The sequence below is a fragment of the Drosophila elegans genome, unplaced genomic scaffold (genome assembly GCF_018152505.1).
Source record: "Drosophila elegans isolate 14027-0461.03 unplaced genomic scaffold, ASM1815250v1 contig_149, whole genome shotgun sequence".
NCBI lineage: Eukaryota > Metazoa > Arthropoda > Insecta > Diptera > Drosophilidae > Drosophila > Drosophila elegans.
This window is the reverse complement of record NW_024545513.1, coordinates 19,027,045-19,052,042: the sequence shown is the minus strand read 5'-3', so window position 1 is coordinate 19,052,042 and position 24,998 is coordinate 19,027,045. Positions and strand designations below refer to the sequence as shown.

Sequence of the window (24,998 nt, the reverse complement as noted above, 5' to 3'; positions counted from 1 at the left end):
ATTGTTAGCGGGTAAGTTCAAAAGTCTTCTGTAACTTCACTTCACTTTAGTAATAACTTTTAGATAATAAGGAAGAAAGGTAATTCTGAAATGAAATTTAATCGTGTGATGCTTTAAATTGAGATTAGCTAACTGACATACATACATGTATATTTACATCGATGCTAACTAAGCCGTTATCAAATATGCAATATGTGCTTGGGCACCTCAATTCCAAAATGTAGGCTACAATGCCTGTCCCCCACTTGGCTTATGAGGAAAACAATCAATAAAAGTGGGTAAACAGTTGATTGATTTTATAATTCCCACACGTTGGGGCTGAGCGACAACGGATTTAAAAATAGTCAGACATATCTAGAGTACTCTATATTGTCTAATTACTACAGCACTATCTCCTCTAAGCGTCTTAAATTAAAAAGATTAGTTTTTTTAACGATTGTTATACAGATTATTGAAGAGTTGGTAACAAACTCTCAGAAGTCCGAAGTCCGATCTTAATAGTTAGTAGATCCTTTACAACAAGATAAGCTTTTAAGGTAATACTTTTAATGTAAAGAGCTAGTATATTTTGTATGGTAATTAGCTATAAAGTATTTGGCATCACTTTACAATCCAATTGGTTTTAAAACATTCTTAAAAAATATATTTGCAATGAAAGCTCAGCGATCTATTTAATAGAAACACATCAATGGGCTCAATAAAGAAACGAATTTGTATAATAATTTGCTTTCAGATTTTTTATAATCTTTTGTGTGTGTGAGGGACACGTAAGTGATGGTACACTAGCGCCAACTTCATCACATCTACTTTATATAAAGGCTCTCGAGAAAACTGGGATCTTAACGAAATTACCAAATATAACAAGCGAGTTTAGCTCTAGAATATTCAACTCCTTTCGCACATTGCCGTCGTTTGAACAAGTAACCAGTCGATCGGTAAAGAAACGCCAAAGCAACAAGCCTGTTAACTACTTCTCAGAGGTCTCAAGTCAAAGACGAGTGCCGCGAAAGGCCTCGGCCGACATGCTCAGTCGCAATATTTCAATGATTTTGGAGAACCTACTGAAGCGCTACGAACAATCGCAGCTGCCCACCCACGGACAAGGAGTGCCCACCGTGGTGCAGACCAACATCCTGATCCGCAGCATGGGCCCTGTTTCGGAACTGGACATGGACTACTCGATGGACTGCTACTTCAGACAGTATTGGCGCGACAAACGTCTCAGTTTCAAGGGGCCCATCAAGAGCCTATCTCTCAGCATTAAAATGCTCGACAAAATTTGGCGGCCAGACACTTATTTCTACAATGGCAAGCACTCGCAAATACACATGATTACTGTCCCAAACAAATTGCTTCGACTTGACCAAAACGGTGGAATTCTTTATTCGATGCGGTTTGTTGAAAAACTTTTAAATATGTATTATTTATACAATGTTTCCCCTTAATATAGACTAACAATTAAGGCTACGTGTCCCATGGAGCTGCAAAACTTTCCAATGGATAGACAATCATGCCCCCTTGTAATTGGAAGTTGTAAGTTTTAACTCATTCTTATACTCCGCTCATATTTTAAGCCATGAATTAAAATTTTCAGATGGATATATCAACCAGCAGCTAATCTACGAATGGAAAAATCAAGATGATGCCGTGTCCTTCGTTCCGGGGATGACATTAAATCAATTTGATCTCATCAGCATGATGCATCGTAACTCTACAACGGTGCGTCGCGAAGGTGACTTTTCAGTTCTGCATGTGGCATTTAATCTCAAACGACACACTGGATACTTCCTGATTCAAGTGAGTAATTTTGTATATTATTTATAATTACTAGTAAATATGTAATCTAGGTCTATGTACCCTGCATACTGATTGTGGTTCTGTCGTGGGTCTCGTTTTGGATACATCGCGAGGCCACGAGTGACAGGGTCAGTCTATGTGTGACATCGGTACTGACCCTGTCCACCATTAGCTTGGACTCCCGAACAGATCTGCCGAAAGTGAAGTACGCCACTGCCCTGGACTGGTTTCTATTGATGAGCTTTCTCTACTGCATTGCCACACTATTGGAGTTCGCTGGCGTCCACTACTTTACCAAGCTGGGCAGCGGGGAGAGTCCTCAGCTGGAGGATCAGTGGGAGGACATTAGTATAGCCAACGAACCGTCGGATCACGTGGCCGAGGATGCGGACGATGCTCCATTCGCAGACGAGGAGGACACAAGCGATGGCACCGAAAATGATGACAACGAAGGGGGTGTCAGCGAATCGATTGACTCCAAGAATGGTGTCTGCGTATGCAAAAAACACGATGCTCTGGGCCTCGAATACGATGGTTTTCTTAGGCGCGAAAACATTTTCTGTCCCACATATAATGTAAGTAAGAGCCACAATTACAGGCGTACAAATACTGCCACTTATCCGTTTGTGTTCCCGAACAGGAGCCATCGTATATCCTGCCTGCCACCATGGAGAGCACCACCCAAACGGAGCCTCCGGCCGTTTCCCGTCTGCACCAAATGTGGTTGTGCCTGAAGAGCGACAACAGTTTCCGGAAACAGCGAGAACGCAAAGCAGCGGAGCAAAAAAGCCAGCAGGGGGGCGCCAACTGTTATGTTAACAGTGTGTCCCTCATTGATCGTGTTGCCCGAATAGCCTTCCCGATGTCCTTTGCATTTCTGAACCTTTTGTACTGGCTGACTTATGGCATGTATAAGAAAGAGTTCTCATGGTCCAACATGAAGGCATAAGAATAAATGTTAAAATTATACGCAGTAGGATATGCAAACTTTTGAATGTGAACTACACTCTGAAGTGGGCGCCAACTGTTATGTTAACAGTGTGTCCCTCATTGATCGTGTTGCCCGAATAGCCTTCCCGATGTCCTTTGCATTTCTGAACCTTTTGTACTGGCTGACTTATGGCATGTATAAGAAAGAGTTCTCCTGGTCCAACATGAAGGCATAAGAATAAATGCTAAAGTTATACGGAGTAAATATATAAACCTTTATATGTGAACTACTTTCAGAAGGCTGAATTTCTAATCGGTGCTCTTATATATTGTATCGACACAAAAAATTAAAAAGGGGGTTCGAAATTGGTATATCTCCGGGGTTTTGATACAAATAAACCCCAATTTTTGCAGTATTTGAGTGTTTTAAATTATATTTTACGTTTGGAATAGGACAAACAGTGTTGCCTTACAGTTTAAGAAGCACTTCACTTTTATTTAGATCGAAAACCGCAATAAGAGATGTAGTTCCTTAAGTTTGAGAAGCACTTAACTTTTTTGCGAAAAGGATAAGCGCACTGCTGCATTCAGTTAAAGAGACACTGGGCTTTTATCTGACCAAAAATCGCAAATAGGGAACGCGAAGTGATCAGTTTGAGAAGCACTGGACTTTAATATTAATCGACAATAGCATTTAAGGAATGTGGTAAGTTCCCTTAAGTTGGATATTTAGATGATTTGAAGTGGAATGAATGTCAAAGGGTTTTATTTCTTATATTTAATTTAATCACCATTTGTAGTGGTAAAAAAATTGGAAACCTTTGAAGGTGGTAAGCTTAGCCCAACGACCGCAGGATGTCGCTGCAAAAAGCTCAACCGCCAAATATGAAAAGCAAAAAGAACATCCTTAGAAAGCACAGGCATATGTATGTATTTGATAAAACGAACAAACTTGAATAATAGGGATGCGCAATGCAGGTCAAGCCGAGCGAAATGAACTCACCCGAGAAGCTCCTGCATAAGCATCTCTATAAGCAATTATTCATTAGATAGATACTGTGGGTGCCCACACGCAGCAGTTCGAGGCTACGCGTGGACCAAAATACAGACAGATTCGGGAATCGGAAATCGGGAATCGAGGTAGCAGCGGGAAAAGTGATAGAGTATGTCAATGCATCAATCTAAATGTGTGTGATTGCAATTTCCCTTTTTATTGGCTAGTGCTGGTGATACGAACGAAAAAGCAAGGCAAACTGCCGTCATAAATGCATAAGTTGTGTCTTACAAATGTGCGCGATTTTATTTGTTTTCTTGCGGTTGTAGTAACGTGTTTTCTTATCAACAACCATATATTTTATTGCGCTTCTTTCCGCCCGATTCGTTAATATCCTCATATCAGTTAACCCCAAATGCAGCGGAAAATTTTTGCTTTTAACACAATTTTCATTCAGAATAATAGCCCCCCAATTATAAGCCTGTCCTAATTAAGGTTTTGTTTGGGTCTTCACCCTAAAAATGTTTAATACTTTGTTATCAACACTGGAACGTATCCAGGTTAATTTGGGAACTGAGACCTCGAAAAAGCGTTAGGTAAAAAAAGAAAAAAAAAATTAGCGTATATTAATCACCCGATAGAATGCTAATTGCGAAAAACAAGGACACTGTTTTGGTGTTGCCACCTAGTTCAGCTGTTCCCAAAAACAGTTAATTTAAGGACAATGAAACATTAAAATTATTTTTCACATAATGCTTATTTTGGGCACATTACATAACACCTTGATTTTGAGGACAAAAGGACAAAATGTTGTAGATATGTATGCATTGCTACATCTATTGTCCTTTAACATGTTTGTGCCGTCATGATTCGCGCCATCTATTTTGAATTGGTGCTGGTGCAAAATCACTGACGCTTTGAGTTAATGAACTTTTTGTGTAACGCATATTAATTATCTTTAATTATCTATGACAAGACAAAAGCTGAAGAATTCGCGGCTTTGAGTGGTTATTAGTTTTAAATGCTATATGCTTTACAATCTATAACAATAGAATAAAACAAGAAAAATTCTTGGGAATTCCGGGCATGAATTTGTCAATAGTTTTGAAAGCAACTAAAGAATTTGGGATTTGTTTTTGGTCTTGTGATATGATATGATTTACTAATCGAAATATTCCACATCCACAGCTCCGTAAACCATGCCGGGTTAAGAAAGCCAGATGCATTTGATTTTTCTACCGCGATGAAAGAAGAAAAGCTGGAAATGACAGCGCAATCGATTCCAAAAAGTTGAGACCCGACAACTACACAAGCCAAAGCTGTCAATATGACATGTTTTACGCGCGTCGGAGTAACCTGTAGTCTGCTGTTCTTCCTTCTGGGGGCCCAGCTACAATTTATTCGGTATGTTATAACTTAATTAGCTTAAATAACATATTAGGAATACATTTATTTGTACGCCTGGTAATTGGATCTTTCTGTACAAAAAGCTTTAGGACCGTTTTCTCGTCTTCGAAACAAGCTAAACGCAAGTTTAAAACTGTAAAGTGATTATAACCGCTACTCTTTGCTTATCATAAAGCCGAGCAATCGGATTTTATGTTATTGATAAAGTTAATGTATTTCAAGAAATCGCAAACAAAATTTTAATTACATTTTAAATGGGATTCGTCCGATTTAAATTGAAATATAATTATTCATTTTCCTTAAAACCAGCTGTTTAGAAAAATATTTTAAAACTGAGCGAATTTTTCAGATGTATTCGGAAAGATGTGCTTGCCGGTCGCCTTGAGAATGTTACGCAAACAATATCAAACATACTTCAGGGCTACGACATTCGTCTCAGGCCCAATTTTGGGGGAGAGCCTCTACATGTCGGCATGGATTTGACCATAGCCAGCTTTGACGCCATATCAGAAGTTAACATGGTGGGAGCTTTATATATGGAACTACTAACTATACAACCCTTATTAATTTGATATTTCAATCATCAGGATTATACGATAACGATGTATTTAAATCAGTACTGGCGCGATGAGCGTTTGGCATTTAATATCTTTGGACAATATTTTGACGCCGATGAGAGTGACGATGGCATAAATGATGTTCTAACATTATCAGGAGATTTTGCTGAAAAGATCTGGGTACCAGACACGTTTTTCGCCAACGATAAAAACAGGTACAATTCAAAACCCCCAAATGCTGTGCAACTAAATCTTCACAATCTTTCCCATATTGGCATAGCTTTCTGCACGACGTTACCGAGAGAAATAAACTGGTTCGCCTCGGCGGCGACGGTGCTGTTACATATGGCATGCGGTTCACCACGACCCTCGCGTGTATGATGGACTTGCACTACTATCCATTAGACTCCCAGAATTGCACTGTGGAAATAGAGAGCTGTAAGTAAACTCTATTGTGTAGAGGTAAAACAAGATCGCCCTCCTTTTGAATAGATGTTTGAGAATGATCAATAGTGTCGAGGTGAAGTTCAAAAATTAGATACATCTTTTAAGGAAAAGTTTAAGACTAATACAAGTGATGTTCCTATAATTGAAGGTGTTATGTCAAAGTTCGGGAATACGTTTTGCAACCGGGGTTTTAAAATCTATGTATTGTTTGGAACAATCCAATCCAAATGATTTTATATACTTTTCTAAATATATAGATATTTCTAAATATGGAAATATATTTTAATATATGTTCAATATATTCTTAACAAGGATATTTTAAGCCCATTGTTCGCCTCAACTCCGCAGTCTAATCACACGTTCAAATAAATTCATTGTTATTATTATTTATTGTTGCAGATGGATATACGGTCAGTGATGTGGTCATGTACTGGAAACCGACGCCTGTTCGTGGTGTGGAGGATGCGGAGCTGCCCCAGTTCACCATCATTGGGTACGAGACCAACGATCGCAAGGAGCGACTGGCCACTGGGGTCTATCAGCGCCTCTCGCTGTCATTCAAACTGCAGCGGAACATCGGTTACTTTGTGTTCCAGACCTATCTGCCCAGCATCCTGATCGTGATGCTGTCGTGGGTCTCGTTTTGGATCAACCACGAGGCCACAAGTGCCCGCGTCGCCCTGGGCATCACCACGGTGCTCACCATGACCACAATTAGCACCGGTGTTCGCAGCTCACTGCCTCGTATATCGTATGTGAAGGCAATCGACATTTATCTGGTCATGTGCTTCGTCTTTGTGTTCGCAGCCCTTCTCGAATATGCCGCCGTTAACTATACGTACTGGGGCAAAAGAGCTAAGAAGAAAATAAAGAAGGTCAAGGATTGCTGTCCAGGGAAGATCGGTGAGCTTTTTAGTTTTAGTTCAGCGCTATGGCAATTCCATTGTTGGCATTTAAATAGCTTGTACGTTATATTATGCAAGTGCATATTACTTTCTCATCTCATCTATACGTGAGCACTTCATAATATAGGTAATTGGTGAAGAATCAAAATCTTTTGGCGGTGCCACTGAATTCTCTAGGGTTTTGACATTACCGGAAAAGATGTCTAAGTGTATGCAACAATATATTTTGAGCCAAAAGTCCGTGTGATACATCCCGAAATACGACTATAATTTTTCATTGCATACTTTTAGACATATTTTTAAGTTATTTCTAAGCGCTAGTGATTTTATATTGAGACATAACAATTCAAGTCTCTCAAAAGTCAAGCCAATCTGGTCATATATGTGCAATGTGTTATAGATTTCTAACTTTCAAATTCAATGTTTCCATCTGCCGCAGGAAAGAGTGAAAGATCCGAAACGTGTTCAACGACAGAGGACATTATCGAGCTGCAGGACGTTCGCATGAGTCCTATACCTTCTTTGCGAAGAGGTACATATAACGCTACCCTCGACTCCATTGGTACCGAAACCATGAATTTGGGAAAGTTTCCGCCAAGTTTTCGAATAACTCGTAATTATGGCACCGGACACAGCCAGCTCAGGCGTCGGGCACAGAGGGGTAATGTGTTCTTATATTATTATTATTATTATTGATTTATTATCAACCATTCATATTAATACCGATTTGCAGGAATCTCCAACCGCCCACGCATGTTGCATGCACTCAAAAGGGGTGCCTCTGCCATCAAAGCCACTATACCGAAAATCAAGGATGTCAATATTATTGACAAATACTCCCGCATGATATTTCCAATCAGTTTCCTTGCGTTCAATCTTGGCTATTGGCTGTTTTATATTCTGGAATGATATATATATATATATATATAAATGCCGCAAACGAGTAGTTAATTCCCCTAGAAACAGAACCACGAGATCCAAATACAACTTTTTATAACCTCCATAATAAAGATTGACTTCGCCATATTATTTGGGCGTACCTGATTCAGAGTTGTCCTCATTTTTTTGGCTAAAGACCCAAGGTTTGCTAACGATCTACCTGGCTGTTCCACAAATATTTTTTTTTTTTTTTCAATTTACCCACAACTTGTCCAGTGAGAAAGCATAGAGTTTTAGTATCTACTGTTTACTATGCTAAGTTTCTTATCGCTAGTCTTACGTTTAGCCATTCTTAATTGTTCTGCATCCATTTTTTATCCGCTGCTCATTTTCAGTCGAAGCAACACCATTGTCCTCCTTTTGCACTATGACTCTGGTTCGAGGGGTTCGAATCCACCGTCGCACACTGGTCGATATCACGAAAGCGCTGGCCAAAAGTCCAAAAATCATTTAAATTGGGAACACTAGTTTGTTTCACATGCTTACAAGAGATTTCAAAAAATTAAGTACTGGAATTACTCAAGATTCCCTGAATAATGCAATTTTTTGTACATTTAACTTTCCTTTTTTATTTATAATCTCAAGTTATAGTTTACCAATCTTGCTCAACTATGGTTTATTTTTTACCTTCCTCTTTCACATTCTAGAAATTTATTTGGTAATTGAGATTTTGATATACGAAATTTAAAATCTAGATTTAAAAAACTCTCTCGCTCTAGTCGACCATTGCGTTGCTCAACCATAATTATTTTCAATATTCCGGGTTGATCCAGAGCTCCATTCTATATTCTATTTTGACGTTCATACGGACGGACAAATTGATTTTGTTAGTCCTAATTAAAAATATATATATTTGCATAGTTTGCACCTGTATCTACGTTTATACACAAACCGTGAAATCAAATTTCATATTCAGAGAGCCCACTGCCTCAAAAGAACATATTTTCGTTTCTGGAGTAATACCTTCACTTCATTTTGTCAGCTAGTGCCATTAAATGGGATACTAATGCGGCTATCGGACATACCAGATGTGCATAGTTCGTAGAATTTGCATTTTGATGCGCCGTTGAAATTGCATGTGTCGCGATGTGATCACCACCGCCTATTTGCTTGCAAACCAAAGTTTAGATACCCTTTTAATTTATGGACTAAATGCATATGAGAAAGTCAAACCTAATAAATACATTGGAAGAACCAAAAGGTGAGTATGCTAAATATGTGAGATCTATAAAATCATATCCTTATTTTATCAAACTTAAAAGAGATATGTGCAAAAAAACAACAGAATGTAGCTACGTTTACTCCTTCGTTCCAACATTGGTTTTAAAACAAGTAATGCAAAAAAGGTTCCATATATTTACACGCAAATTTCTTTAAAACTAACGAAATCTTGCAAAATCGACCTGCTTGTTCCTAAAGCAGTATAATGATTTAGTGGTCCGGTTTTGATAAAATTGAAAAACATTTTGTAGAAATCGTATTTTCATTTATATTGAAATACTAGGAAGCTATACCAGATAGGCCAGATTTTCTATACATTGTCCGATCGTTCCTATATATAGTCGTCTGATCTCGTCTGTTCCAACTTATATATCACCTGCAATAAAAAAAAATAAACAATTTTGAAAGCTTCATAAAGATGTTATTAAAAACTGAAACTAGTTTACGTACAAAGGGGAAAACAATCAGACGGACATGATTATAACGCCTGGTGATATGGACATTTCCACAAGAGTTTAAAAGTAATTTAAACATATTTTTAGATGTTTTAGTGAACAAATTATTTATATCACAAAAATAACGGGTATTACATAGATTTTTCGTTTTTGGGGCCCTGTCTTTAAAACTCTCTCTCTTCTATTAGTTACAAAAGTCAAAAGAATTTTATTTTAAGAGTATCGGGTAATTTAAGGCCCGTATTTTTTTCTTATTTTGTGAAACAAAAAAAAGGAAAATTTCAAAACCCACGTTTATGCCAATGTAAAAGCTCTTAGCCATTATTGCATCCAAAAAATACGAAAAATATATATTTCTTAATCGTTTTTACATTTTTATGAACATTTAAATGAATAGGTTTTTTTTGTTAAATTAAGGGTATTTAGCCTATATTTAATAATTGGAATTTTGAGTTTAGGTAGTATTTAAAAGGAATTATTTAAAAGAATTTATGGCTTCATATTAACATCCGATGGGAGCACACTGCAAGCCAATATGGCCAGAATAGGTTTGGGAAACCCTCTTGATCCAAGGGACCGAAAATGGTTTAAGTGTGTAAGTGTGTAAGCCTGTCGTAAACTAAATATGATCGGAAAAACTTCCTTCATCTGTTACTTACTTTGCACGAATCTAGAATACCCTTGAACTATAAGAGTAACTGATTTAAATACGGAACACATTTAACAATATTATGTTAAATACACACCTGTTAAATTTCCAGCTGACTTTGGTAAGCTAACCACATCACGCCGAAATGTTGACAAATTTTGAGTAAATCTAGAAACAAAAACAAGAAATGATTAATATCTGAAGAAGATCGCAGATGGCACTCGGTATATATATGTATAAACCTGCATACGGTTACTGAAATAAAATATATTGTTGACTTACTTTTCTTTGTTTTTACTGGACACATTTCGCTCGATTCCCACCATAAGTTCGTCAAACCACTGAGCCATTGTCTGTTGTTTTTCAATTGGTTGCGCACAGATAATTCTGTCTTTTAGAGAGCTGTAAAATAAGTAATAAGAAAACAACATTATATATTAGTGATATATTTAACAAGGATAATTTAAAGAGATATAAGCAATTGAAATCCTACAATTTTGCTAAGTTTTTTAAAATACTTTGTAAATGTGTAAAATCATAAGCCTACTTTTCACACTTGTGTATAACATATATAAAACACGTTATTTTAAAATAAACAGCGTGAAAATTTCCACATCAAATATATAAACTATTTATGGAAATACTCTTACCGATAGTAGTCCTCATAAAGTAATATAAGAACCAGCAATGGGCGTGACATAGACCACTGATTTCGACCATCCTCAGCCAAAACGTTGTTTAACAACGAGGACATCATACTCTGTAGCAATTCAGAGTTCATTTCAACAACCTGAAATAAATGCAGTGATGTTGTTAAATGTTAATTAAAACAGTTCTTTGAGATTCTCAAAAACATACCTTTAAGAATTGCGCATTTTCTTGATTCAAGCTACGAAGCTTTTTGTTTGGAAATGTGGAAACTAAAAGATAATTATGGAATAAATGTGAATGCTTTTGGCGATGAATATTTTTCCCATGTACCTTTCATTTGTAGCTGTTTAAAGATGTATGAAACAATACTGTCTAAAATTGTGCAGCAGCTAATATAAATGGCCGAGTCTGAAAATAGATATTTGTTATATTCTTTTCATGGGATTATCTTAAGTTTGGCAAATACCTAACGCTGCAAGTCCTTTAGTAAGACTTTTCAATATGTAAACGAATGCAGCCGGCTCCAAAGCGGCCAAGTAAGAAACATGGTCTTGCGAAAGACAATTTAGTAAATTGTAGTACGCCGATGATAGTTTTGGGTATTCCTGTAACGATTTTAAAAGTTATACAAATAAAAGCAACATCAAGCGTTAAGTTGCTCACCAGCAAATCGCTCTGCTGTATGGAAAGAATTAACTTTGCGATGATATTCAGAACATTGTCTAATGTATTGTCTCCGTATAGTTTGAAGACACCACAATTAACATAGTTTCCGCCTAGAGAATTTTTTAAGATTAAGAAGCATATGGCAATTCCTTTAAGTCTCATTGGGTATAGTTGATCACGCGGAACATCCAGATGCAGAATACGATTGCCGTATATACAGATAAGTTTTGAAGCCTCACGGAATAACAGAATGCCCATTGGGCTCGACACATTGCCTGCCAGCCTTTGGGTGCGGCAGTGTACCAACTCGGCAAACAATTTCAGCACTGGTGTTGTGACGGCAGGATCGTGAGCCCATAGTTCCATCGCGCGCAAAAGTATGGGCAAATAGTCCGCATAGTAACTGCAATTAAATAACTGAATATTATTGAATCTATTACAAAAGCCAGCACAAGATTCATACGCACAGCCATTCAAAGAGCATCGTATATTGAATGCGAGCATTGAGCGGCAGAGCCAAGCCACGAAGGTCACGAGCCAAGCCAATAGTGGCCTTTTTAGCCTCATCATTAGGAAATATATTGGTGTCCATTAGCACAGAACCAAGGGATTCGAATTGATCTAATTGGGGTATTTAAATAGGTAATTGTATCAGAAGTATTTGTGCTTTTTAAAGAGGCATTTTCAGGATCAAATCGAACTTATCTAATCAATATTCTAAACAAATTAATTTAAATTTCAAAATTATAGTGTCTAACTCCGACCCTGAAAATGCCCATGTTTAGTTTAAGCCACTGACTTGTTAGAGGTTCCAAAAAACTATAGAATCTCTCCTCATCTTCGCCCAAATCAAACATTAACAATCGCCCCAAGGATGTGTAAAACATGGTGCGGCATCTCATTTCACTCAATGTGGAATTGGTTCCTAGGAATGGAAAATGTTCGCTTGTGTGATGTGTAAGCATAAATTGAACTTCCTCCAGTCGTGCAAGTTTACGCACAGAGTTGAAGTGCACAGAGAGATCGGATAGTAGCATCAGGGTTTTGGTAATAATCGGTTCAGAACGTCCCCAAAACTTTAAATTTGTTATACTGCAAATGTAGACAAGGTGTTTAGCAAAGAGCAAAATATACATATGAATTTGAAAGTATAGTATGAATAGGTACTTACATTTTACGATTTATAAAACTTAAGAGCATCTGCTCGTCACTCAGTCCAAATACTTCACTAAGTCTCTTGTATACATTTGCTTTTTGGGCCTGCTCACTGCTATGCATTTTTCGCACCTGATCCAAAAAGCTGAGTATTGCCAGCTCCAGCTTTTCGCAGCCAGCCTGGGGCAATCGAGCGTCGGTTAGACTCATCAGTTGCAGGACTCTGATCACGAGCTCTGCGTCCATGGTGTCGTGCTCGTCACTCGTGACGGACAGACGGCCCACTATGGCCGACCCGATAATGTACACCAGCCACGTTAGCTGCAGCTCGTGTATGGTGATGTCTATGGGATTGGCGTTGGGCGTCTGCAAAAGGTTCTCATACTCACGGGCCTTCTGATCAAAGTGCTGAACCAGAAGACTGCACGTCTTGTTGTACTCGCACCTTTCGATAACCGACAATTGCTCCAGCTGCTGTTGCACCATACACAGATCGTCCAGTGGGTCCTCCAAATTGTCTCGGACAATCAAGGGGACAGCATCGAGGCGTGAGTCAATGTACGCCTTGATAACTTCCGGTGTGTATGTGCCCAGCAAGTGCGGATCCGGCGATTTAACATACGGCACAGAGGCCACCATACGTTGCCACAGCGTGAGTAAATAATGTACACTATTCGGTGCAAAAAGCCACAACTAAAGGTAAAGGTAATGGTTGCCTGCATAAGTAATTAACCCTCTAAACCATACAATATTTAAGTACATACATGCAGGGATTGCACGGTAAACTTAGCTATAAGTTCGATTGCTTCTGGATAACATGGGACCGCTATGAGTTCACCTAATTGATAATTGGACTTAAGGCGAGCCAGCAAGCGGCAGAACTCGTGATAGTTATCCGGATCACTCAAGCCCTGAAAACAATGCATGGCGCTTAATAATTGTTAAATAATTTCGCAAGTACTCACGTGCAAACTCGTTAATATATCTCTGACTCCTTCGACCAAATGAGTTAGAAATTTCGTTCTCTCGGAATTACTAAAAAGAGACCGACGCACAGATGTCATTTGTACCAGGCAGGATATGGAGTAGCTAGCTAAACCATTGGGCAAAATTTGGTATAAATCAAAAAAAAGTTTAAGTGTGTTCGAATCTAAGAATGCAGGACGCCAAGCTGTGGGTATCTACGTATAAGTTCAATTTAATAGAAATTCAAAATCAATTAAATGCGTTTGCGTACATACCTGAACATTGTTCATATCATCTGCAGATTCGTCGGTGGAACTGCCAATGAAGTCAAAGCTCAGACAATTTTTCGTTAGACGCAATACGTGTGATATTAACCTACGAGGTAAAAAAGGAGATCTTTAATTAGTCACTCGCAACTCAATTTTAAGTCAAGAAATAAGGCTAGTTTTGACAAGCTAAAATTTTAAAGCCTTGCAGATAGAATAAAATTCCACGTTTGAATTACAAATGTTTCTTAATAAAATAACAAAACATATAACATATGTAAATATTTGACAGACTATTAAGAATTGAACGACAATAAAGTAATATTCTTCTGAAATCTGGTTTTTGGGTTCCTTTTCTGCAAGTCATCTGTTGCTCCGATCGGTTCTATGTGACCTATTTGATGTAGTTCTCCAAATTTGTACAAATTAAACATTTATATATAGCAATTAAAATACCAACCGCAGCTCGCAGACCGACGGAGCTGTTGATATCGACTTGTCTAGTATTACTTGCTAGGAATATATATACTATATATATAGAATTCCCTTGAAAAAAAGCTTATTGAGCAAATAAATATAGCATTATAAACTCACGTTTGCTGCGATTCATCCATAAAATTAATGTTTTTACTATTTTCACGGGCTGTGATCAATAGTGAGCAGGACAACAGAAAGGTGTCATATAGCTGCTGGTCGCGATAGGAAGTGGCTATTTTTCGATTTTTGGAGAACGACAGGTGCACGTCCAGCTCCACGATTGAGTTCATTTCACAAACCAATTGCGATAGAATTTGGACGCCAATTGTGCAATGCTCGACAGAACCCTGGAATAAGTTAAGAATCATTTGACAATTGCATACTGATAATATTTAGGGGATATATGTTAGAGTATGTACCTGCAAGAATTTCTTGACATCCTCGAGGATGTTTTGAAAGACCATTTCGCCCTTGTAGGCATCGAACCATCCGAACTTCGTGATCTTTGCCAGCAGTGTAACCAAAGCCTGCACCACAAAGTGCTGCAAGTTGGGTCTGGTGGCCAGGTAGTTCAGGGCATAGCTGCGAATGTCGATGCGCTGCTCCAGACTGAGTCCCTGGATGAGCTTGGTCAGCGTGGATGCGGCCAGCAGTTGGGCGTAGCTGGAATCCGCACGGTCCAATAGCAGCTGGCATTTCGGCAACGCATCCTGGCTGTTGACGAATGTGACGAGGGCCTCCTCCGCTTCCGCACGAACGCTGATGTCCGTGGCCTCGTACAGTTGCTTGCAGAGCACCTCCAGTTGTTGTATATCCTGCAAACGGCGTTTGCCCTTTAAGTTTGCATTGATAATATGCGGGAAGTACATACCATAACGCCGAACAAGATGAACACCGGGAATCGGTGTTAAAAGATGCTAGAATTGGCTCCTCAATCCGGTACTATAACTAAGACCTTATCGGTGTCAATTAATGTGCTCAGTTTAAAATCGGTTCGACCAATGCAAAGGCATGGAGAAATCTCTGACAACTCGCCTACTTGGATAGTTCTTATTTGAGTTAATATAGAAATGAAAACAAAACGCTAAATTGTTCCTCAAACAAACAAGTGTGACCAAAACAAAGAAATTAAAAATGGTTGCGGTATTCTTGCACTTGTTGAACTGCGACTGCATTTGTTAGGGGCACGCCACAAAAGCAACAGAAAGAGACGATGCGGATTTTTTAATAATTGTTTAATCATTTCTTTAACAAATAGGAGTGCGCACTCTGATACAGTTTTACTATGAGAGGGGATGGTGGTTAGATATTGCTTATGTTAATAAAAATAAAAATTTTTATATAAGAGAGATACATTTAAAATGTTCGAAAGAGTATTACAAGGTCGTAGAATTGGTAAGAAATAACAAATTTTTTGTTATCTTAGCTGTCTTATGTCGATTTTTGTTTTAAAATAACGATAAAAACAAAATTAATCGAAAAAAACAAGCAGAACTAAAAACATAGTATATAACAAAATTTGTTTTAAAACTGCCTACACATAGTTTGACTTCTTTATTTTAGCAAGACAATCGTAGTTTCACATCTTTAACTAATCCCAATAATTCTACAAAGCCCATTTGGAGTTTCACATCTTTAAAAAATACCAGCCTTTCCGAAAGTGTGAATAGGAGTTTCACATCTTTCACATTTCCCAACCGTTCCTATGGTCCTTGTTCTTAAACCTGTTTATTTTGTATTATACTATGAATTCTGATATATTAGTTTCTATAAATTTAAACAAAAATGGTTACAATTAATAAACTTGTATTTCTACCTCAAAAAAAAAAAAAAAAAATAGAGAGGAAGGTCTAAACCAAGTTGTTTAATCGCAAGTAGAAAAATCAGACACAATAGATAAATAAATTTGAATTAAAAGCAAATATTAATCCAACAAACTACTTCACCATGAAGTAACCATGCCGAGATTTTTATTGATAAAATCGCCTGGTATTTAATCCCATGTACACTCGAGCACCAGCTGTTCTCTGTTTTGATTTTGGTACAGGGGGTACAAAGCTGTTGGACATTAAGCGAAGCTCTGAAAAAACATGAAAATATAAACGCAGACTGGAAAATTATGTCTACACAAGTCACGCATGGGTTATGTTTTACCATATTGCCCTTGTGCATCTCTGTTTATGAACATATGTTGATGTTTGGCTATAATGCACGCCTGCAAACCCTGATATTAACCTTAGGAAGGAGTAAACTTAGCCCGGCTTGAAGGACCAATGTGCGGGAAAAGTAATTAATGCCAGATCAAAAAGCTCACACCGTTCCCTGTTCCAAGGCAATGCCTTTAATTTCTTTAAATAATTTTAATTTCCCTGGTTTAGGTCATCCAGGTGTCCAATGAAATATTGAAGCCGGCAACCATCTACTTATGTTATCCCAACAACCGCCAAAGGAGATTTATAATGACGACTAAATGAAAATATGATAACGACGTCAACTGGATAGTATGAAGTTTCATTGCCCAAAGGAAACCAATACCAAGAACTCAGGTGAGAACTTAGTTTGTATAAAAAACCGAGTTAAATCGGGGTCATCAGAGCTTCCATGCTTCCAAATCAGCAGTCAACCATCCCATCCCATCCCATCCGCTTGAAGAAGTTTCTTCACCTGACGCAGAATCGCGTCCTTTACTTTTTCATTTGATTATTAAAATAATCTGCCAATAAAATAACCACCCTTAATAAGTTCATTGTCGCATACAAAACTCAGTTTGATTTATAGTATTCGTTGTGTTTGACAAATATTTAAGTAGATGACATTTTGTATACATCAAAAATAAAATGGATATATTACAAATACAAAGATTAAAATATCATACACACATAATGTTATATGACCTTCATTAATACAGATCTTATTGTAAAACAGATTTCATTCAGGGTTCAATAAGCGGTTTTAAATTTTATTTAGTTCGTCAAATAGTATGCTGTTACTGAAGAGCCGTGTTTTATTGTCCTCACAGACCGAGCGAGCGCACAAGCCTCATTCCGTGGCAAGCAGCGAAAAGTTCTCAAAATTCAGCTTACCTTGTACGGACTCATCATCCAGGTCCTCGGTGCTGTTGGTAATACGTGCTGCGAATGGAGAATAATAAATATGTACCAGAGACCATATAATATATGTTTTCATATACGCACTTCTAGATCCTTTTGTGGAACTCATACCACCCATAGAACTTTGTAAGCCTCCATTTCGGCCATACAGAACATTTTCCAAGTAAGGCAGTCCATTATTATTCACAATGTTTAGGCCAAGGCATGTCTCAATTTGCTTCCAGCGATGAAGTCGCTCCTGCAACTCGTTTGTCACATCTCCAAGGGAATTTCGGGCCTCAACAATCGATCGATCGACATCATCAATACTTTTTCCGTGGGTGGAAACGAATGCTCCCACCAAACTTGATCGCTTCTTGCGCAGTTTTTCGCAGGCTTCTCTGGCCGACTGAAGTTGTTTCTCAGCCGATGCTCGTTTTTTCTGATGATTCTTGTTTTCCAGCTCGTAGGTGTATTGCAGCCACGATTGAAGCTGTGGTGGTGGTGCCCAGCAATTATCAACCAACTCGAATTCGGCACGCGACAATTCATTGCGTAGCATCTCTATTTCCTTCTTGAGCTGCTGCACTTCCAAATCAGAGTTTGATGAGCTGAGTGTGGGGGCTTCCTTTAAACGTCGCTCCAAATCCAGTTTTTCTGTTGCTACATTTTCTTGTTCCATTCTGGCTCTTTCTAGTTCCTTTATTACAAAAAGTTAAAAAAGTTTTATAAAGGAAAGCTTTTTTTTTAATTTACAAAATATAAACCTTCTGCATTTCCTGTAGGCTTTGTTCAGCCCTCTGCAATCCTTCCATATCTTGTGCCATGCGGCGCAGATGACGTTTGGCATTTTTATTTTGCTGATACGCATACCAACAACCAATTATAGCGCTGAGCAACAAAGTGACCAATATGTAGTCCTTCCAACGCGTTCCGGTTTCTATTATTCAATGAAAAGTATATTTTAATGTCTTCTATTACAATTTTGTATACAAAAGATCAAACTTTTAAACGTAATAAGCTGATAACCAAATGGCGTTGCAAAATCAAAACATACAGACCTTTTAAAAACCAATAGAAATTTTCAATGTGTATATGACTTCCACTTAATTTTGATTATTAATTTTTGTATAATTATTGTATTCTTAATGTTATGTTGCAAAACTTACCTCTCGGTGGCCCAAAAAGAACAACGTCCATTGCTTTTAATGAGATTTTTTGCTTATGTATGGGGTCTTTTATTCCAAGCACATTGCCAACATACTGAAGGTTATTCACAGCTAACCTAAAAGGCAGAATAAAATTAGATCAAAAAACTTTTTTGTTAAGCGCATTCGTTAGACTATCCATTATCAGAATAATATGTATATATATCTGGGGTATATCAATTTCGGCTGGCCGAAGTTGGCTTCCTTTCTTGCATTAATAGTAATTAAAAGTCATACATTTTGGCGAGCTGAAGCTTTTCATGAATATTTCATTTAGAGTACAATTTAAATAAAATGCTCCATAACAAGTAGAAATTTTGTACTTTTCAGGCACGTTTTCTTGTCACTAGGGTAGGACACGAAAACAGGATTTAAAATCAACTTTCAGTTTATTTTAAGACAAGGAAACGGGCCCCAAAATCAGAAGTTTTAAATCATTTAAATCAATAGCGTACCTTGGCAAAGCAGCTCCAGTAACCTTATGTAATTTGAACAGATCAACGTATTGAGGGAGCTGAACAGATTGTGCCAACCAATCTGTGGTCTGTTCGATCGTCCAATTATGCACCTCTGATCTCAGCCAAGCCTCCCACAGTTCTTTGACAGATATATGCATATCGTCATTAAAGTGAAATGCTTTCTGCCGCTTTTCATAACCTGAGTCGTACTTCAATTCTTCCCGCAAAAACTGTAAAAATCAGTTTAAAAAGTAAAAATAAAATAAGACAATAAGATGTTGATGATTAAAAAATTAAGAATGAGAAATTATAAATTATGCCTTACATAAATAGTTTTCGAGCCAATACGAATTGGTCGAGACGAATCGGTTCGAATTGGACAGCTTTCTTATAAAGCTGTCAGTTTCTTTTGGAGCGGATTATATTAAGCCTTAGATCTGGTGGGGCAAATGACGTTGGTGGATTATCGCGAAAGAAAGAGAGATGAATGCTCGCTATGTTGATGTTGAATTGATAACTGACCTTTTTGGGAGATTGGTACTGGTTACTATAATCCTAGCGGAAGTATCCTTTTGCCCAGGCCTGATTTAAAATAATCTGAACCCATGTTAAAATTGAAAATTTGAACAACAAGAAAGGAAGCTTTGTTCGGCAAGCCGAGTTTTTAGCATTATTGCAGTTAAAATAACAATTAATAAGGCAATATATAGAAAGAGAATTTGTAACGCAGCTCTAGGAAAAAGTCGTCCGATTTCAAACAAAAAAAAAACTTAAAAAGTTACATAAATTTGTTCCGCTAAAATGGGCTTAAGCCATTTCTTAAATATTTTATAACTAATAGAAAATTTGAAAAAAATGAAGCACCCAGTTCTAGAGGCAATTGTTTGACGACGGATTTATGTTCTTTTGTTCTTGAAAATCTAAAAAATCAATCAATAAATCAAGGTGTAATTCGGCGAAGAAAATTATAAAAATATTAGTTGGTGTTAAATGAGATGTGAATGATATACAGGAAGGAAATGAGACAAATTTGAATGTAATTAAATAATAAACTAGGCTATAATGCTTCCGAGAACTCCTAAAATCTTACAAAACCTTTAAAGAAAAAAAAACCATTTGGTCAATTTAATTTTTAATTTAATCTGTCGAAATTTAAAACCCTCTGCATTGGCACGCTAGCAAATCAGCCAAAATCATAACAACAATTAAGAAAATAATGAAATTAAAATGGAAAGTAGTCTCTAAAACCATTAGTTTTTCTAAAATTCTGTCCATTTGTATATTTGTACATGCTTGCTGTTAGTAAAGAGTATGATTTGTGTCAGCTAAACGAACTGCAATTATAATTGCTAGTCATGGGAACATGAGTTAAATACACTTTGCACATTAAGATGAAAAGACTTTATAACGTACGTCATCAGATTCGCTCAAATCAATGTTTCCATTATCATCATCATCAAGTTGGCGATGCAAGCTTGCAATGGCCTCCATGCCAAAGCGATCCTGGACATTATAGCAATCGAAGTCATCTGCAGCACACGCGCCATCTGCTGAACCGCTGCCCATGGAACCTGTTTAAAATCAATCGTTTCAAAGTATCATATTTGAATACAAAGTAAAACTAATGGACACACAAATGATTGGGCTAACAAATAATAAAATAGATATTAAAAATATAAAAAATATGGCTAAAAGGGCAATAATATAATACATACATTTATTAAAATAGGTCCTTCAGATGATAACATTTGATTAGTCATTGTATTGAGAACATAAACTACGGAAAGGGTTTTACATTCGATAATATATCAAAATATTTTTGTGTTAAATTCTATCGTGTAAATCAGACTAGCCCCAAAAAAGAGCCTCCCAATTGTGTCAGTCGTTTGAAAAGAATAAGCAGTGTGTATATAGGAAGATAACTTCAGCAAGCCGAAGTTTAAATACCCTTGCAGTTATAAACCAAAATCTTCCAGTCCTAAAAAACTTTCAGTAACCATCGTCCGTTTTACAATATCTTACTAAAATCCTACTAAACAATCATATTTTATATTTAACTATAGATAAACATATATTTCCGGTTTTAATGAAATAATCAACAGTTTACTGAAATAGTAGTCTCAATCTCGAGTTACATGCTATACTCGTAGTTTTAAAAACGACGAAATTATGCCATTTCGGACCGATCGTTCCTATAGCAAGTAAGCAACGACTTTTAAATAAATTAAAAACCTACTGTTAAAACGAAATAAAAAAAACGACTATATTCTGAGTAGTAATTATATTAAAATCAACGAAATTTTACCAATTTGGCCAGATTGTCCTATACATTGTCCGATCGTTCCTATGGCAGCTATGATATGATACAGTCGTCCGATCCCGGCCGTGCCGACTTATATACTACCTGCAATAGAAAGAAGACTATTGTTAAAGTTTCATCCGGATAGGCTTCAAAACTGAGAGACTATTTTGCGTAGAAACGAACAGACAGACAGACAGATGGACAGTCAGACGGAGATGCTAATGTATTTACTTAATGAAGTCGGAATCGTCGCCTCCACTGCGTTGCAATCTTGTGACTAAATTTGTAAATCCCTCTGCAAGGGTATAATAATCAAAGTAACTTAACCGAAAATAATAATTGATAATTTCATGCTTCATTTCTAAAATTCTATAAACCGATATGGCACTTTTACTCAGGATAACCCTACCGGTATTGCGAATTAAGTGTTTTGTGGGTACAAATTCGAATATGTGGCTCAGTGTAATGAGTTGTCATATTAGTTTCTTATAAAAAGAGGCTATTAAAACTAAAATTTATACATAAACTTATTATGTGCCAATAATGACTAGTTTTACAAAATATATATAATCTCTTTGCAGAGCGTACAAGATGGAAAAGTGTTTTGTCCAAATTAAACTTACTGAATTCATTACTGACAGCCTGCGACATAGCCTCGCTCAAAAGATTATATGAACTTCTATGCAAATTCTGTTCAAGATGAGTTGAATGTTCTCCGCCACTTCCAGCGTGCGACGCAGCGATGTGTGTCACATGTTCCGACTCGACTGCCATTCCGGGTGAATTGTGTAAACTTTGGCCAGCCTCATTAGATGAGTGACGTGAGGCTACATTTGGATTTGGATTTGGATTTTGTTGTTTGAATTGATTTTGCGCGTTGTAACGATTTGGAACCACGGAAACTGTGTGTGTGCCATGATCAAGTGTACTTATGCTCTTAAGCACGCAGCAAATAACTATGATTGAGTAGTTCCAAATAGTATTCTTTCGCATTGTTAAAAATGTGCGAACTCCTTGAAAATGTATATATAAATTATCGCATATGTCTCTTTATTATAGGTATTCGATTCGAGTGCTTCTAAGTTTACAGATCACATTTGACAAGTTAGTCGCGAAATTTATAATATTCAACAGATGATTTTCTGAAATTATATAAAAACATTTTGTAAGTTTATGTAACAGAAAGATGAAAGTAACCAAATTTTAAGGTACTATTTGTTTGTTGCCAACATTTTTGGCGGAGTGAGCGAATCAATTTTAATTGGGGGTTATTTTAGTACACAGTATGATGACTGTGTCAAAACTGTCAAGAATCAGCCATGGGGTTATTATTAAACTTGAAAAATTCAACCTTTCTTATAAAAGTTATATTTAAATTATGTGATCTATTAAAGTGACAGCTGTTAAACGCGTGGCAAATTTAAAATAAAAGCTAGGATTGAATGAGATGGCAATTGAAGAACTTGAATTCGAAATAGACAGTAACAACTTAAAATAAGTTCAAAGAATTAAGGGAAACGGTTAAAAGGCTTCGTTAATATTAATCATGACAAATTAAAAAAGGGAATCATTTATGTGTACATCTTAACTAATTGTTTTTGTATAACAAATGTGGGCCTGGCGGCTTCATTAATAATAAACATTTTGCAATTTAGAAAAAATATTCTAACAAATCTTTGTATATCACCCCATTGCTCGTCAACTAAAGATTCAGTTAGGTAATTGTTTTTGTTTTTAACGCAATTCTTCTTTCTCATAGATTCCATAGTGACCAATGCATACAATACCTAATGAAAATTGATTAAATAATCAAGCAAAGCCGACTGTGTGCAAAAGTTTAATTGCGTTCGCCAATAAATTAAGATTTACTGGGCACAAACTTATGAGACTGTTATTTGTATTTGTCGAGATTTAATTGTATGGTTATTAAAAGATAACCGCCGAGCGCTTATTTGTTTAACAATATAAATAAAAGGGGAGAAGTATGAGTAATAGAGTGAATACATTTTGGACTTGCCGTGAAAAATATATGTGGGGTTGTTAGAGATTAAGGTTTTTGTTAACAAGTGTAAGTAGCCGTCAATGCTTTATAAAACATTTTCGAGAGCTAAGTAGACTTATACTATGATTCCAATCTATCATTTCGTACACAGGTGTTGTACATTTGTATAATTACAATACATCTATATTTTTGATTTTTAAATTGAAACATATGAATGCAAAATAGAATTAACACGACATCATTAACAAATATCGTAACAAACTTAACACATGACGGTAAAATTACATGCCTGCAATAATTCGACTGTAGATCATACGCAAAGCTCAATGTAATACTGATTTTTTAATATTTTTAATATTAGACATTGATACTATGTATGTAAGTATGTAGATATGTAAGTTTTGGAAGACATAAACATTTGTTTACTTCAAAACTTGTAGAAAACTCCGAAATTGGTAAATGTTTTATTTCTTTTAACAGCGCTTTGACCGCACAATTTACGATGTCATTGCTGAACAATTAATAACCACAGATTTGTGGATGCCCAGTTGTAAACTTCCATAAGTTTTTTTTAGACCTCAAATAAAAATAAAAGCACTCACACTAAAATTCCCGAGTCAGTTTGGGTTGAACGATGTGACCAGTCGACTGAAAAATAAAAATACATTCGTCAATTTGAAATTGCAATAAAACGTCTAGTGAGAAACTTCAATATTCTACGCATTTAGCAATTTAACAAGAAATATAGCTTTGAGCAAAACTATGATTTAAAAACAAACGATTTGAGCGGATCTAGGATATGCGCTCTGCCTATGCTAACGCTATAAACCCATCAGCCTAAGCTCGGTTTGGGTATCAACAGTTGACTTTCCATAGAACCCTACAAAAAAAAAATGTATTTATTTTTAAACACAATTAAACTAGACCATGTGTTTCAAATTATGGTACCAAGCTTGGACTCTAGCCATATGACTTATAATAAAAATCATTACACTATTTAGGGAAATTGTAAGGATTTATTAATTTATAGAATATGCATTAATTCTTCCAAAATCAAAGTTAAATAAAAAGCATATATACACAAAAACTTTTATCCTTCTGAGAAGAATAAAAGCCGAGCTTTTATAGTGTTTAAATTTTATGATGGTGCCCAAAGTTTCACATCTTTCAAAAATCCCAACCATTCCGCAGTGGGTTCGCCGCATTATTCGTTGCAGAGTAGAAATCGCAGTTTCGCATCTTAAAAAATTATCAATGTTCCCATAGGTTTGGTTGAAAACTGGGAAATAGGTAACTTTGTCCGAAATAAATTATTTATGGAAAGTAAATCAATTTTCAAGCAAGAAGACAATTTTTTTTTGTTAAATAACGTTCTTCACCTTAGCCTTGCGTTGTGCAATTAACATACTTAATATTGTGAAATAAATTTTCCTAATTATACAATGATAGGTTAATTC

At 36.6% G+C, this 24,998-nt stretch overlaps 4 protein-coding genes and 1 long non-coding RNA gene across 11 annotated transcripts; 3 read left to right on the top strand and 2 right to left on the bottom strand.

Moving 5' to 3' along the window:
- The first annotated feature begins 1,007 nt into the window (after positions 1 to 1,007).
- Positions 1,008 to 2,746, top strand: LOC108138465 (gamma-aminobutyric acid receptor alpha-like). The gene is made up of 5 exons (XM_017260673.1): positions 1,008 to 1,393; positions 1,451 to 1,533; positions 1,595 to 1,797; positions 1,848 to 2,372; positions 2,438 to 2,746. The coding sequence occupies exons 1-5, from the start codon at positions 1,023 to 1,025 to the stop codon at positions 2,744 to 2,746; spliced, it is 1,491 nt and encodes a 496-aa protein (XP_017116162.1). The 5' UTR covers positions 1,008 to 1,022.
- A 1,022-nt stretch (positions 2,747 to 3,768) lies between these two features.
- Positions 3,769 to 8,081, top strand: LOC108138448 (gamma-aminobutyric acid receptor subunit beta-like). 3 transcript variants are annotated; one of them, XM_017260650.2, is made up of 8 exons: positions 3,769 to 3,890; positions 4,910 to 5,125; positions 5,478 to 5,649; positions 5,716 to 5,900; positions 5,966 to 6,123; positions 6,532 to 7,035; positions 7,477 to 7,698; positions 7,771 to 8,081. In XM_017260650.2, the coding sequence occupies exons 2-8, from the start codon at positions 5,049 to 5,051 to the stop codon at positions 7,944 to 7,946; spliced, it is 1,494 nt and encodes a 497-aa protein (XP_017116139.1). In that variant the 5' UTR covers positions 3,769 to 3,890; positions 4,910 to 5,048; the 3' UTR covers positions 7,947 to 8,081. The 3 variants fall into 3 exon arrangements, with proteins under 3 accessions (XP_017116139.1, XP_017116137.1, XP_017116138.1); XM_017260648.2 differs by having other exon boundaries at positions 3,773 to 3,867; XM_017260649.2 differs by lacking the exon at positions 3,769 to 3,890 and adding an exon at positions 3,946 to 4,317.
- Positions 8,082 to 9,309: 1,228 nt separating this feature from the next.
- LOC108138590 (ran-binding protein 16) lies at positions 9,310 to 15,611 on the bottom strand. Of its 2 annotated transcripts, XM_017260880.2 has the most exons (18): positions 15,354 to 15,611; positions 14,902 to 15,297; positions 14,600 to 14,829; positions 14,015 to 14,114; positions 13,739 to 13,954; positions 13,538 to 13,684; positions 12,790 to 13,466; positions 12,418 to 12,710; positions 12,086 to 12,239; positions 11,616 to 12,021; positions 11,419 to 11,557; positions 11,283 to 11,360; positions 11,160 to 11,221; positions 10,952 to 11,091; positions 10,584 to 10,703; positions 10,399 to 10,469; positions 10,312 to 10,338; positions 9,310 to 9,573 (listed from the first exon to the last, which is right to left on the bottom strand). In XM_017260880.2, the coding sequence occupies exons 1-18, from the start codon at positions 15,354 to 15,356 to the stop codon at positions 9,563 to 9,565; spliced, it is 3,270 nt and encodes a 1,089-aa protein (XP_017116369.1). In that variant the 5' UTR covers positions 15,357 to 15,611; the 3' UTR covers positions 9,310 to 9,562. The 2 variants fall into 2 exon arrangements, with proteins under 2 accessions (XP_017116369.1, XP_017116370.1); XM_017260881.2 differs by lacking the exon at positions 10,312 to 10,338 and having other exon boundaries at positions 15,354 to 15,610.
- Positions 15,612 to 16,562: 951 nt separating this feature from the next.
- On the top strand, positions 16,563 to 22,191 carry LOC121467967. The gene is made up of 3 exons (XR_005977976.1): positions 16,563 to 16,768; positions 16,861 to 17,028; positions 22,121 to 22,191. It is a non-coding gene; the product is annotated as an uncharacterized LOC121467967 (long non-coding RNA).
- Positions 17,237 to 24,195, bottom strand: LOC108138586 (stromal interaction molecule homolog). 4 transcript variants are annotated; one of them, XM_017260873.2, is made up of 8 exons: positions 24,144 to 24,195; positions 22,163 to 22,681; positions 20,651 to 20,808; positions 19,235 to 19,467; positions 18,741 to 18,856; positions 18,339 to 18,511; positions 17,677 to 18,271; positions 17,237 to 17,613 (listed from the first exon to the last, which is right to left on the bottom strand). In XM_017260873.2, exons 2-8 carry the CDS (start codon positions 22,530 to 22,532, stop codon positions 17,522 to 17,524), a joined length of 1,737 nt encoding a protein of 578 aa, XP_017116362.1. In that variant the 5' UTR covers positions 22,533 to 22,681; positions 24,144 to 24,195; the 3' UTR covers positions 17,237 to 17,521. The 4 variants fall into 4 exon arrangements, with proteins under 4 accessions (XP_017116362.1, XP_041566698.1, XP_017116363.1 ...); XM_041710764.1 differs by lacking the exon at positions 24,144 to 24,195 and adding an exon at positions 23,968 to 24,130; XM_017260874.2 differs by lacking the exons at positions 22,163 to 22,681; positions 24,144 to 24,195 and adding an exon at positions 21,543 to 21,619.
- Between the last annotated feature and the right edge of the window lie 803 nt (positions 24,196 to 24,998).

Excerpts from the sequence above, each read along its gene's own strand:
- LOC108138465 (XM_017260673.1), top strand. The coding sequence starts at position 1,023 with ATGCTCAGTCGCAATATTTCAATGATTTTGGAGAACCTACTGAAGCGC. Across the intron at positions 1,394-1,450 it reads GGAATTCTTTATTCGATGCG|ACTAACAATTAAGGCTACGT; the intron begins GTTTGTTGAAAA and ends CCCTTAATATAG. Across the intron at positions 1,534-1,594 it reads CCCCCTTGTAATTGGAAGTT|ATGGATATATCAACCAGCAG; the intron begins GTAAGTTTTAAC and ends TAAAATTTTCAG.
- LOC108138448 (XM_017260650.2), top strand. The coding sequence starts at position 5,049 with ATGACATGTTTTACGCGCGTCGGAGTAACCTGTAGTCTGCTGTTCTTC. Across the intron at positions 5,901-5,965 it reads TTCGCCAACGATAAAAACAG|CTTTCTGCACGACGTTACCG; the intron begins GTACAATTCAAA and ends ATATTGGCATAG. Across the intron at positions 7,036-7,476 it reads TTGCTGTCCAGGGAAGATCG|GAAAGAGTGAAAGATCCGAA; the intron begins GTGAGCTTTTTA and ends CATCTGCCGCAG.
- LOC108138590 (XM_017260880.2), bottom strand. Across the intron at positions 11,222-11,282 it reads TAAACAGCTACAAATGAAAG|TTTCCACATTTCCAAACAAA; the intron begins GTACATGGGAAA and ends ATTATCTTTTAG. Across the intron at positions 10,470-10,583 it reads TCCAGTAAAAACAAAGAAAA|ATTTACTCAAAATTTGTCAA; the intron begins GTAAGTCAACAA and ends TTTTGTTTCTAG.
- LOC108138586 (XM_017260873.2), bottom strand. The coding sequence starts at position 22,532 with ATGCGAAAGAATACTATTTGGAACTACTCAATCATAGTTATTTGCTGC. Across the intron at positions 20,809-22,162 it reads GGCTGTCAGTAATGAATTCA|GTTCCATGGGCAGCGGTTCA; the intron begins GTAAGTTTAATT and ends GATTTTAAACAG. Across the intron at positions 18,857-19,234 it reads ACTGGAGCTGCTTTGCCAAG|GTTAGCTGTGAATAACCTTC; the intron begins GTACGCTATTGA and ends TCTGCCTTTTAG.